At 43.9% G+C, this 14,298-nt stretch overlaps 1 protein-coding gene across 2 annotated transcripts in view; it reads right to left on the minus strand.

The window, feature by feature from the left end:
* KAZN (kazrin, periplakin interacting protein) overlaps positions 1-14,298 on the minus strand; it is a 383,508-nt gene that overhangs the window by 107,036 nt on the left and 262,174 nt on the right. The window contains exon 2 of one of the 2 annotated variants that reach the window (XM_018552659.1): positions 1,176-1,247. The exons of the other annotated variant lie outside the window; for it this stretch is intronic. Coding sequence (XP_018408161.1) covers positions 1,176-1,230 — 55 coding nt within the window. The 5' untranslated portion in view covers positions 1,231-1,247. The remainder of the gene's footprint in view (positions 1-1,175; positions 1,248-14,298) is intronic. 2 annotated transcript variants of the gene reach the window in all.

The following is a 14,298-nucleotide window of genomic DNA, read 5'->3' on the forward strand; positions in this document are numbered from 1 at the left end:
AAGCATTTTATTGCGCGTACGGTGAATATGATCTGTCTAGCGGTAAGGATGGCAGGCTGTGGCCACCTAGAGTGAATGGTGGCACAGGTTAATGTGTTCGGCAGATTAAATCCTGGAAGGCACTCACTCAAACATGAATAGGAGTTTGCAGGTGGCGAGAGGGGCGGAGTCAGAGTACAATAAGCCTCTTCTGCTTCATTTACTGTGCTTGCTTGATGTATTGGGAGTGGAGGGAGGGGGGACTCTGCAGTGCAGCGCTGGTTCCTGCAGACGCTGGCAAATGAACACGTTCCTGGCAGCGACACGTTTGAAACCTTTTACTATCACAATGACAGAACGGTAATGTGTTTTTCTTCCTCTCTCGATTAAGAGAAGAAGGGTAAAGGAACATGTTATGTTTCATTTGGAAAAGAGGCATTGCGTCACAGAGGCATTGCGTCACAGAGGCATTGCGTCACAGAGGCATTGCGTCACAGAGGCATTTAAAAGCGATGCACCAAGCTAGCTAGTCACGTCACTTACGACACCCACGGACACAAGACGGCAGTCTAAAAGAAGAATGTATAGTGTTTGTATATATTAGACTTTTAATTTAAGGATCGGAATCTATATTTTAACCATGCGACTGTAATCTTCAAATCTTTTGCGGACTCGATGAGAATAACTATAACTTTTTTGAAAAGAAGGGTCCTTATCCTGGAGCGCTAGTTTTGTGAATTGAAACAATTGTCTTTATTAGATTCAGGACCAGACTATAATATAAATTTGTACATTTGTAATATTGCATATGGTTATTTCATATTTACCACTTGCAGCCAGCAGGTGGCTACAGGGAAAGCTTTCTGATACCTTTGAATTGGTTAATATAAACAACCAGGGATGTCCCTAGCCTTTTCGCAAAGGAGAGTGGGGGGCACATTAACGTGGAAGAGGAGGTCTCTGCATCATCTCCCTGCTCAGCCTCCTTGTTTCAGACCGGTTTGCTTTAGGCAGAAATTTCGGATCCAGCTACTGTTTTCGTCTATTGTTATGCAAGGCATAGTGAATACAAAATCTGCAGTTAGAGGACAAGTGAAGCCAGCAGGACAAAATTAAAAAAAAAGGTATAAAAACACATAACACAAACAAGCAGGCAAACAATAATGACCTGCATTCTCACGGAGGTTGGTACTTACAGCCGTTCGTGTATTTCTCTTGACTCTGCAGCGTACCAGATCGGCTCATCTTCATGTTGCCGTAATCCAAACCTATGGAGAAGCAGAGGGGACCAATAGATTTAGATGTGTTAAAACTATCCGGCACGTACATGCTCAAAATTACCAATCCCCAGAAAGGAAAAGGTCACCATTTACAGCTTTCACTCTACCAACCATGCTCTATAAGATGGTAATTTAGCATGAAAACCTATAGAAACCAATCAGAACGCACGTTCTTATAGTCTGACCAGTACAACATGGATTCCGATTGGTCACCAAGTCAAGAAACAGCACTTAAAAGTGTATGTAAACCCCCAATGAACTTTTGGTCTGTTAAATAGATCAGTGAAGGCATTCTCTCGATAACGTTCAGATGTGTAGCAGCTGTGCATGGTAACCAATCAGCTTCTATCTTCAGCTTGTTCAGTTCAGGTAAGAAAATGAAAGCTAGAAGCCGATTGGTTGCCATGCACAGCTGCTCCAGTCAAATTAAATCCCACCCCCCGTGGTTTCTGCCTCTGCTGCACTATTAGTTAGCATTGCTCCAAATTGTCTCTGGACTACAGAGTACCTCCACTTGATGTTATGCAGAAGGAGGTTGCTGCAGTCCTGTCCTAGGGTGACAACACTGCTCCTCCGAAGATACAGTGCGGTGAAGGAGTGTCGTCACCCTAGGACAGGGTAGTGCAACTGGCAGGATCAACAGGTCAAAATAAAGAAGAAAAAAAAAGCCTGGAGAGGTAGGAAAGCTAATGCAGCCACCACAACTATGGGCTAGTAAGGTGCAATATATTGGGGATAATTTATCAAGACTGGAGCAGACAAAATCTGGAGCAAGTGTGCCTGCCATCCAATCAGCCGCTCTCTTTCATTTTCAAATCTTAACTGGCCAAACTGAAGAGAGAAGCTGGTTGGTTGCCATGCACAGCTGCCCCTGATTTTGTCTGCTCCAGTTTTGATAAATTCCCCCCATTAAGTCTATGTTTTGGGGTTTCGGTGCTCTTCAATGCAGTTCCCCAAAACACAACATACCTAAAAGCACATGCCAGTGCATTTTATTGAATGCATAAACTGAAGGAGGTATCCTAAAAAGCCAAACACCACTCAAAACTAATATATAAATGGTTAAAACACCCCATTTTCCCCCCAGATACAGTATCTGACCTTGAGTTCCCAGCTACACCTATTCACTATGGCCACAACAATATATATCTCTCTCCTCCGGAGCAGCAGGGAGGATGAACCTGCCTTCCCTGGATCTCTCATGGTTGCATCAGTACACCCAAGATCAATCTTGGGTGCATCAGTACACCCAAGATTGATCCGCTAAAGCTTGCACAACAGTCAGTCAGTGACTGGTTGCTACGGCAACACACAAACGGTTCAGATATTCTCCACCATGGTTCACAGTGCAAACAGCAACATTGCCCGTTAACCCATAGATCCAAACCTTTTAAAATGGTTTCCAGGAAGTCAATGCTTAGACGCTTGTTTATCTCAACGAATAACACACCACATCGTCTCAAAGCGCCATAGACGCTTCATCCTCCATTACTCTCTCAGATCGGTCTAAAAAATACATAATAACATGGGGACCCCATTTATAAAAACAGCAGAGACCTCGTTGTATATCTGGTGAAAACTAAAAAACAGATCAACCCGTGACAGCCAATCTAATCTTAGAGGGTTAGAATCAAGACACTAACATAACGTGAACCAGAAGGGGGAGATAAAATATTACCCGCAGCCTCTTGGGATCCTCTATGCCACACAGAGAATGTGCCGGGAAATCTACACCATACTGACCGTGTGCCAAGGGGGTCATCAGGGTCCAGCTGCAAGACCAAAGAAGGGACAGCCAGCCAGCCCCCTGATGATGCAAGAAGAGCATATGGCAGCTCGCAACCCGGCTTGCAGCGATTACACCAGACAACCGTGGATTCACTGGGCGGGTGAGTATGTTTTTGAAGACAACCCATTGGACAAGGTAAGAGGAAAAAAAAAAACATATGAAATCCAGTAGCCAGCTCCATTGACAACAATTAGAAAAAAACTCAAAAGTTGGGAGCCAGCTCTAACTTTTAAGGATCATTGGCTACCTGGCCCTTGGGATTTGTCCAACCCTGGATTATATAGAGATTACATTTAGGGGTTCCGGCAAGCATACACAGCAGCGTCCGAGTACAGCAAAGACTAGTATAAATCAATCAAGAGAACCTGTCACTCTGCCCAAAAGGGGCAAACTGGCAATTTACCTGTTAAATGCCCATTCCATGTAATAAAATGTATAATTCTGCACCGAAACAATATTTATGTTTTTGAATTGAACATTTTGGGGGGAAAAATTAGATAAAGTAAAAGGAGCTAAAATAACTCATAGATCATAACTGCTGCTTTCATCGGAAATAACAATCAAGTCTTCACGGCTCATCAGACAAGCCTGGATGCAAACACATAATGAAAACAACCAACTACTGCAAGTGCAAACACCTATTTCATCATTCCTGCTAGGAGCTGCAGAAGAGTTTGGCTGAATGACATTGCAGCAGCCGATTCTGCTGTGACAAACCATTGTATACCGTTCTGAGCTGACACAGGAAAGAAGAATAGGTCTGGGGGTGATTTGATTTTCCTGCATTGGAGTACTTGGTTCAGGCTCTGAGAGAAGTCACATGTAAATGGTGCTTAGTTGAAATGCAGAGTATCCGACAATCTATCCTGGCACCACTTTCTTGCGTCGCACTACGTGGCTGGAATATAGATGAGGAAACACAATGAAAGATTGTCGGAGTCCTCTGTATTTCCGTCACATGACCACGGTGTGGTGGAAACTTAACATGGGCTTCTCAGGAAAGAGCGGGCCTCATGTTTGAAAAAGGAACGTCTGTGTTAACTACAGCAACTAATCAGCTTCAATCCTGCTTGTGCACTATAGGAATGCATTAACGGAAAGACAGTTGCCATGGGTGATGCAGTTTAAGACACTTTCAGTTCTCTTTCATTCAAAAAAGGTCCTTGACCACCGGCCTGATTTAACAGAATGTTAGAACTAGGGTTGTCCATGGCCAGTAAAAATGAGGCACAGAGTGATTTAATTCTGAGACAGTTGGGAGGTATGCCATCTCCAGACAAAAATTGAACAAGTTGAACCTGTTTAAATAAAAAAAAAAAAAAAAAAGAGAAAAGAGAGAGAACACCCCTCTTTTTTGTAAAAGGCATCTTTCAATATATCTTTACTTGCCTTCCTTGCTCCTGTCCTCCTCCCAGATCACCACTGCAGCACCTGGAAAGATCCCATGTAACTAACAATCACGTATGGTCACCACTCTCTTACCTACCATGTAATAATGCTCAGCCATGGTGACTGGCAACTTGACCACCAAGGAATAGGACCTCCTATCCCCTTTTCCACTAAGAGAAGCAGTGATGGTAAATCCTTCAGATACAAAAACAGCAATGATACCTTTATCAGCAGGTTATAGAAGGTCTAGGATCTCCATCTAGTCCTCCAGACACACTAGAAACCCAAAAGGAGGTCCTAACTCTTTCCCTCTTCCATCTAAACCAAAACAAATAAAGAAGGCTGAATTGGCCTTTGACAGCCAAGAACGTACAGTGTTTCCCCAACATGGAGATAAGTGTCACTCTGTTTGAGCCAATGCCATTTACATAGGAACAACTGCTTCAAAAGTACAAGTCTTATACCTCAGTCCTTATACCCAGTGGACTGCAGCATGGAAGACACTGCTGTCTCTTGTGAATGAAGCGTTTTGCTTTCATCACTTATTTATCCTGAATTGCTGAAGATTGGGGAACTTGGCAGGGAATGTGTCCCCTGTTGTGTAAACTATAGACTGCTTGTGCCAATGTTTGGATAGGTTGTAATCATCTCCAACACACCTGTAATTTACAATGGTCAATGTAATAGGAACAAAGAAGAATCATTTTTTCCAAAGTGCACCTGTAATGCAGGTTTGAAAAAGATCAACACCTCCCTTTCAAAAAGAAAGCTATACACTAAGGGGTCTGTCAGGCTCTGACGCAAGTTGGAAAAAGAGACCCTCGGCAAGTGAATGAGGACTGTGCTCCATATAATGACACCGAGTCTCATTTATCCATCGATGTGTCAGTGGATTATATCACCAGTGATGGGGCCTTTCTCAGTAGGAGTGTTTTAGTGAATTCTTAAGTGCAGTATCCCATAACAACCAGTTAAAATTCCCTTTGCCAGTAGGAGATGAATTTTGAAGAGTTACGGCATGTTAACCAAGTCCAATAAAAACGGATATTGCCGTTCTTAGTAGATGCTGAAGTTAAAGCTCAACTCTGGGCACAAAAAGCTTACCAGGGTTACAGTTGTTGAACACGCCTTTGTCTTAAAAGTCATCTCCCATAATGTACAATTTCATTTACATCCCACAAAGCGAATTCTGTAGATGCCAGGATTAGCAGAGCTCCCACTGTCTCATAGACCCCCAGCGCTGTGGTCACATCTCCGCCTCCCCTTCCTTCTGGCCACTAGCAAAACGAATCCTAGCTCTGTGTATGGTCATACAACATTGGCGTCTATGAGATCTGCAGATCTTACATCTGAGCAGCCCGGAAGTACTGTAAGCATTGGCCAGAGTTACAGCCACCGGTTTTATATTTCTTGTGGACTCTACTTGTGAGATCCCAATGCTTGAGTTCCTGTGTTCCCTAAATTGCTGGAACTTCAGCCTTCCACAGTTGTACAAGCTCCCCTCTAGGACTGAAATTCCTTACTCTGATTTACTGTACACTGTGAGCTTCTAACAATATACATTAGAGGTCGTAGCAAGTCAGATAGAGGGCACCACATTTCCTGGCTTGAGGACATCAACTAGTCATTTCCTCCCCAGTCTTATAGTCTCCAGCCAATTGGATTGAGTTCTTTCAATTATGGAGGCTCAGCAAATCATGTAGGTGTCATCAAGGCCAGCCTTTGTCAACCAGGGTGCCCAGGCGCACTGTGGTGCCTCAAAATTTTGTGATGGTAGGACTCCGATGTGAAGGGGGGCTTTTGATGTGAGAGAGCGCTTGAAATGGGAAGGGACGTTTACTGATGTATTGGGGGATTCGGATGTGAAAGGAGAGCTCTGATATAGTGAGGGGACTCTGATGTAGTGAGGGGACTCTGATGTAAGAGAGGTACTAATATGATAGGGGAGCTTCTAATGTTAAAAGGGAGCTCCTGATATGAAGGGAGAAGGCTTCTAATATGAACGGGATCGGGGATTCTGCTGTGAAGGGGACTCCTGATATGAAGGGGGTCTCTGATGTAAAGGGAGGAACCACACTTTGTGTGTTTCTGCATTGGGTCCCCCCCTTAATTTACATTTGAGTGCCTTGAGATGTTGCATACTTTTTTAAGGGTGCCGTGACTGAAAAAAGGTTAGGAAACATTGATGCAGGCAGTCTGCGTTCAAATGCATTGCTACCTTGGGACTCCCACTCCTCCAAACTGGCATCCACCCATCAAAGCATTTTGATATTTGCAGAACTCCTCCATAACTGCTGCTTGCATTAGGACTAAAGGCTCTTGAGGAGTACCGAGTATTTGGGAAAGTACTCATACTCGCCCAAATGCTCCCATAGCTTTACCGATACTGGAACTTCCGGTCAGAGGGAGATTTCCTCTGACTGGCAGTGGCGTGAGGGAAGATGGAGTCGGGAAGCTGGCACAATGCGGTATGGCCGGCTCGATGCCGATTGGCCAGGAGGCCAGCTTCCCAGCCAATCAGTATCGAGCCGGGCAAATAAATCTGATATGGCGACACGACCCCCACCCTGCAGACCAATCATTCCCCTCACATAGATCCTTAGCAGCAGTCATTACCGTTCCAATCCCTTGGCCAGCTGGGCAGACACCGCTCTCCAAGATCTGCCCATGTCTCCTGTGTGCACAGCGCCCATGTGATCGGCCCTCAGCCTGCTACTGCACATGCACAAGATTTCTGAATGAGAGCACTGAACAGTCTGTGCATGCGCAGTAGCAGGCTGAGGGCCAATCACGTGGGCGCTGTACACACAGGAGACATGTGCACATCCGGGAGAGCTTGGAGAGCGGGGTCTGCCCAGCTGGCCGAGGGACTAGTACAGTAATGACTGCTGCTAAGGACCTATGCGAGGGGAATGAGGTGCCTGCAGGGTGGGGGTCGTGTCACCATATTGTCAGATCTGTTTGGCTGGCCTCGATGTGGATTGGTTGGGAAGCTGACTTCCCGGCCAATCAGCATCGAGCCGGCCACACAGAATGGAGTCGGCTTCCCGGGCAATCAGGATTGCCCAGGAAGCTGGCTCTATGCTACCGGAAGTATCGGTATCAGTACTCGGTATTGGCGAGTACCGAAATATAAATATCAGTACTCTATACCGAAAAACCGGTATCGATGCATCCCTAATGGGAACTTAGGAGCTCACACAGCCTGATTTGAGTAAAAATGGTATAAAACTGGTACACATACAAACCACAGAGTCGTGTGTAGTACAATAAATAAATATGATTTTGAAGTTCGTGTCCTTTCAACACCCTTTTTACTGTCTGTTTAAAACCGAGCTACTGTTTACTTGTCAAGCGCACGGTTTTTACAAGCCTTCTTCGAAGCACATTCAGGTTAAATCTAACAGACAATGCTATTTACATTTCACCAATAGAACGGTGCTGACAAACTGCCACATGCTCCTTTATTAACAAACCGTTCAAATATAATATGACCTACATTCCATGTTAATTAGGCATAATTATTTATTCTTTACACCATGAAATAAAAAAGAAAACTCAGCAAGGCTTCAGCCAAACAGTTTCGACAACATTGAAAGTAGGAACGAGAAGCACATCAGTAGAGTTATGCTCATAAAACACATACCACAAGAAAAGCTTCCTTTCATTCGCCTCAGTCCATTAATCCACCGAGCTCATTTTCCCACAATTCAGACCTTGGAGATCCAAGATAAATGGATCTTTCTGAATAATGCTGGGCGTACACACAGATGTTACTTACCCTATAACTGCACTGTTTCTCCTAGGGTCAGAACACTCCGAAAGTACACTAACACCTACAGCCTTCCCACGGGGGGACTCTAGAAATCTCTATACTCAATCTCCTAAGTTATTGTCTGCGAAGGTTCTCATTCATCCAGGTCATGCTATAGCTGTAAAAAAATAAATCAAGGCAACTGGACTTGCTGTATTTTTCTTGAAGATGTTTTGCCTGTCATCGGACTAGCTTTCTCTATTCAGAATTGAGAAAGCTAGTCAGATGACCAGCGAAACATCTTTAAAAAAACACAGCAGTTCCAGTCGCCTTGATTTTTTTTACAGATCTAACTTAAAAGTAGTAAAAATACTTTTTTCAACCATTAATACAGATCAAACAAGTATACATTGCCCAGCCAAGTATTTATTTACATTTTCACCCAAGCACATCATGTTTCCAAAGAGCTCAAACTCTCTCGGCTCTGCTTCCCTGAACTTCCTGTCCAGTACAAGCTCAAAAGCAACAGCACAGTCTCCAGCAACTGCCCATATACTAGCTTGGAGAAGGAAGGAAAGGAGGTGCAGGGAGCAGGCGAGTGTCTTGCCTTGATGTGTGTTTACGGGACACACAGGAGGTGGCCTCATAGGTCCTTGAAAGGGAAAGAAGCCACCCTAATATAGGATATCAGGGCCAGTGCTCAGGGGACCAGATGTTTTTTTTCTTTCCATTAATAATTTTTCTCGCAAGTTCCAAGTGCCCTTGAACATGCAACAAAATCTGACTATTCCAGTAGAGTCAATTCCCTAGCATGGCCCCCTCCATCCTGCTACATCATAGCTCTCCATGTCTTTTGACTCTGTGCTGTCCTAGCTTCTCCGCCCCAACCTTCACCACTCTACAAACATTTATGTAGTGGTCAGGAAAGAAGCGAAATTGAATACTATAGGAGTGTCACTTGAGCGACAACCTATAAGATATTGGCGCCCAGCAGTGCAGTAGTCACTTTTGGATGTCCATATAAGGCAGGCTTTTACCGGTAAGGAGCATGCCCAAAATTCAATACATCAAGTGCACATATAACCTTATGGACAGATTTATGTTGAAATGAAAGGCATGTGGACAGCCTTTCATTTCAAATGTCTCTTTAAAAAGAGACATTTATCTCAATACCAAAGTCCATTTATCTCAATACCAAAAGTCCAATTAAAAACAGTTTTTTAAAATACATTTATGATGGCAAAAGCTTCTCCAAATCGAACCTTCACTCTCTTGCAGAGTTAGAGGTATCACCAAAAGCTTCAACATCTGACATGGAGGATGTGTTGGATGCTTGAGCCTCCCCAGTGGTGTAACCAGAGTTCTGGTTGCCCGGGGCAGAAAATGTTTTTCGCCCCCCCCCATTATATAAACAACCACTGGAACTGTACCCTGCACCTCCCCCCCACACACACGTTTTTATTTTAATTTTTCAAATTTTAATATTTTATTTTTTTTGAAACTTTTTTATTTTTTTAAATCAATATTTATTAATTCATTTTTTATTAAATATTTTTATTTTTTACTTTACGTTTAGGGGCTTCGGGGAAATATTGGGGGTCTAAACAGACCCCTGATATTTCCCTTTAAAAATAGAAAAAGGAGATTGAGGACACAATCTCTTATCCCTAAGTGTGGGTCCCCCTGGTGCTCTACACCAGAACGCACTAATGGAGTAAGACTTTCTTGCCCCCCTCTCCACCCAAACCAGGAAGTACGGGGTATTGTCCTTTGTTCTTGGTGGTTGAACAGAGTGGAAAGTGCATAAATGAAAGATAAATATTTGTGCTGGTGGTGGGGCTGCCAATAAGCTAAATCCATTACCTTGCTCTACATAGCCAAAGCACAGGCTAGCTTTAAGGTTGTTGTATCAACCCTAACAGTTTGACATTTATAAAGCACTGCTTATAAAATAATTGCCAGGTTCCCATAAAATATTTACACCTTTTCCCATTCTTCTCTTTGCATCTCACAGCTGATCTTCACCATTGTCCTTCAGCCACTTCCTGCCTACATGCACTAACTCCGGTGTCATTGCTCCGGATTGGCATCCTGACGGTGCCAACAGTGTGGACCATGCCTGTGCATTGTGTGTTGGCATGGCGGAGACGCAGGAGCACAACTGGGAGACAGTTGTCACCCTATGCCAAAAGGTGCTTGAATAAGGATCTTCTTGGCAGGACCACCATGAATTTAGTGAAATCTACAGGTTTAAAAAAAACAAACAATTAAGATGCCTTTCAAAAATACATTGCTATGTTGGTCTAAATCCACTTAGCAGAAATAAAAGGAATAAAACATGAACTTATGGCCTAATTAACATTGTCCTCAACAGTCTCTTCATATATTTGTACAAATAGAGGAAAGACAGGTTGCTTTTACGGATGTACATGATAAAAGGCCGTATTCTCGTTGGTTGCCATGGTTACAGCACACTCCAATTAGTATACATTTTAAAACAGGCCCATTCGCATCACAAGAACTGTTCCTGATGAAACCAAAGATGCGTTTACCTAGCTGACATGGGAGCACTGAGTGCCGAGCCAAACAAATTTCACCCATGAACAGTTTACCCCTTTGCCGTGCAGCCTAAATATCAAACCTAATAATGATGTGTAGTCCTGAAAGCAATGACATCAGTCCCCTCTGCCATAAATCTGATGCAGAGCTTCCTTGCATGAACAGATACTCGTGCCACATAATGACAGGCCTTCTCGTGCAGGTAATAACGCCTTCAGGAGATTAAATGCAGCTTTTGAGCACGCTTTGAAGATCTGTTTGCGAAAGAGCCGTCCAAACAAAATAAAACTCTTCTTGGAGGAGGGGAAGGAGTGAGTACACCAAGCTAGCACAGTTCAAACACCCCATTATACTATTATAATTGTCGGATACTGTATGTTGGGTAATACGGGGTTTCAACAACATACACTACATCAAAACAGACCATATGCAGCCCTTTAATGCTATATTATATTATATGGCCAAAAGTACAAGGACACCAACCTAAATTAGGGAGTTCAGGTGTTTTGTTTTAGATCAATTGTGCAATTCCACCTTGTGGTAACAGTTTGGGAAGGTCCTTTTCTGTCCCAGCATGACTGCGCCCCGGTGAACAAAGCCAGTCCCATAAAGGCATGGTTTGGTCAGTGTGGTGTGAAGAACTCAAGTGGCCTGCACAGAACCCTGACCTCAACCCCACGGAACACCCTTGGAATGAATTGAAAAATCCAACTGCGAGCAAGTACATCTTGTCCAACATCAGTACCTGATCTCACAATTGGTCTTTTGGCTGAATAGGTACAAATTTCCACAGACACATATAGTGTGATGGTCACGTGTCTACAAACAGTTAGCCATATAATTTACAACGGCTGGGCAGCACGGTGGCGTAGTAGTTAGCGCTTCTGCCTTGTAGCACTGGGGGTCCCTGGTTTGAAACCTGGCCAGATCACTATCTGCAAGGAGTTTGCATGTTCCCCCTGTGCTTGCGTGGCTTTCCTCTGGGTACTCCGGTTTCCTTCCACACTCCAAAGACATGCTGGAAGATTCATTGGTTCCGGTCTAAATTGGCCCTCTATGTATGCATGTGAGATAGGGACCTTAGATTGTAAGCTCCTTTAGGGCAGGTACTGATATGAAGATGCAGTATGTAAAGCGCTGCATGAATTGTTGCTATATAAAAATACCGATATTAAATAAATGGCTTCCTTTTGACCAAAGGTAGTTTTACTTTCAATTATTTTTATTCTGCAACCTCCACTATGAGAGCGTAAGTGAAAATGAAGCCATTATCTGCAACACCCTAGTACTGCTGGTTCATTAGGTCAGCTGGTGGTACACCGACATCTAGCGACTATGACCATTCTCTAGGTTACTGAAATCACCTCAAAAAGACCCAAATCAGGTTAATCCAGAGCTGGACAAATCCCAGGAGCCAGATAGGCAATGCTCCTTAAAAATTAGAGCTGGCAGCTAACCTGTGAGGCCTCCTTTAGTTATTGTCAATGGAGCTGGCTCCATAAAAATAATCCAGCAAGCTCCTGGATTGATAACCCAGGCTAGCCAGATCCTTGTCCATCACTGCAGCAGCAGCAGCACAGCTTAGTCAAAAATATACCCCTGCACTTATGATAGGACACCGAAGGAGCAGCAACACACTGATGAGCCACTGTCGCCGTCATCGTCATCAATCATCTGCTCCCTCTTCTTGTCGGTATATTCCCAGTTTAAGTGCTTCTGTGCAGGGAACAACAAGAGATTGATGGCAAGACAAGTTTGGGTGCTCACACTTCTCTACAATTTTTGAGTTGTAATCAAAACAGCAATAGGATGATAAATCTTCCATTGGGGGACACTAGTTTTGGAGACCGTGCTGACCATTAGACCTGGTTCACACGCTCAACATGTGAAGACCAATGATTGCCTATGGGCATGGTTCCCACCTGGGCGTTTTACAGCGGGTAGGAACGCGCTGCAAAACACCATACGCCCAAAGAAGTACAGGAGCTTCTTTGGGGCGTATTTGCCGCGCTTATCCATTGGGATACAGCCAGGTAGCCCTTGAAAACGCACGTTTGTCACACGTTTTTTTTTTACCGCGAATCGCGGTACAAACGCGCATATTCGATACGCCTAGGTGTGAACCCAGCCTTAGGGATTTCCTCTCACTTCCTGTTTTGGCTATCAGACCAGAAGTGAAGGAAAATCTACCCCAAAACGTGACACGGATGGGCCGCCGCCGCCCCCCCCCACCAAAAAAAAGAAAAAAAGCTGACCGGCGTTATAACCATTCCTTTAATCCATTCAAAACTGGGAAAAAGGAAAAACAAAAAAAAAGAATCTTTGGCTTCAGTTCAGTTTTTAATTCTGCTTAGAATTCAAATACAACGTCACATGAACCTCCACATTGGTAGTCAGTGGAGTCGCGGGCTACAGCGCAGCCGGTCCTGGCGGTTTCCAGGATGTGCAGATGTCTTACTATCCATTGTTTCCGGCGAGACATCTGCGCGGCTTCGGCCGGTCTTAGATCACATTTGGGTGACATTTCTCCTCTAGCAGAACAATGTAATAAACGTCTACAGAGGACTGTTTATTGGAGATAAAAATCTCTCCCTAACATTTCTGGACAGCTGTTCATAACGTTTCCTGGCCTTTTAAATTTATTCCTTCCAATCCGAATGTGTTCCAAACTACAGCAATTAGGTCCTGCAATAAATTACTTGGTTTTAAGGGCATCACTCGAAACATAAATGTTATTTGCAGGCACATAAAAAGCAATTCGCTGTGTGCTAATCTTGAAAGTCACTTCCCAGAATGCCAGATAATTTTTTAACAAGATCAGCCAAATTGGCCTTTCATGAAAGCTCTATTGCATTTAGCAGGATTCCACTTTTGCCTATAGTGAGGCACCCGAGCTTGCAGGAATGTTCCAGCGATGAAGAGAAAAACTTAATCCGATTAAAAGGGGGCACTGATACAACAGAGGTGATAGAAAATAAAGGGTCTCAATGTATAAATGAAAAATAAAAAACACATTGCAAATGTTAAAGCAAACCGGTGCCATGTCCATGCCAACAGATTTAATGTAGTGGAACCCTCCACAGCAGCACACTCATCCGTGCTTCACTATACTGCCACCACCACGAAGCAAGAAACTACCCAGAGTACTTCAAAGTATGGGAGAGCATGTGACTCACTCACCTTCAGCTCATGTGACACTGTAGGTGCTTGGTGAACGCTTCGGCTCAATCACATGGGGCAGGGAGACAGTGCTAGCCTTGTGAAAGGGGTTCTTAAATAGTAACTGAACTCTGGAAGCTGTGACCAATGAAAGGCAAGCAGTGGGAAAGGACTAGTCAACAGTATTGCCTGTGCTCTCCCTATAGCTGATCTTTTCCCACGTTACTGTCTTACCATGTCTTGCTCTGCCATGCAGTGTGCTGGTGGCCATCTTGTTAGAGACAAGTCTTGCTTCCTCATATCAGAGCTTCCACCACGGAGAACAATTAGTAGCACATGACCAAATCTCACTCCAAATCTCCTGAGACTAGCACTCTGAAGCAGAAGTG

The sequence above is a fragment of the Nanorana parkeri genome, unplaced genomic scaffold (assembly GCF_000935625.1).
Source record: "Nanorana parkeri isolate BGI_ZX_2015 unplaced genomic scaffold, ASM93562v1 scaffold94, whole genome shotgun sequence".
Lineage (NCBI taxonomy): Eukaryota > Metazoa > Chordata > Amphibia > Anura > Dicroglossidae > Nanorana > Nanorana parkeri.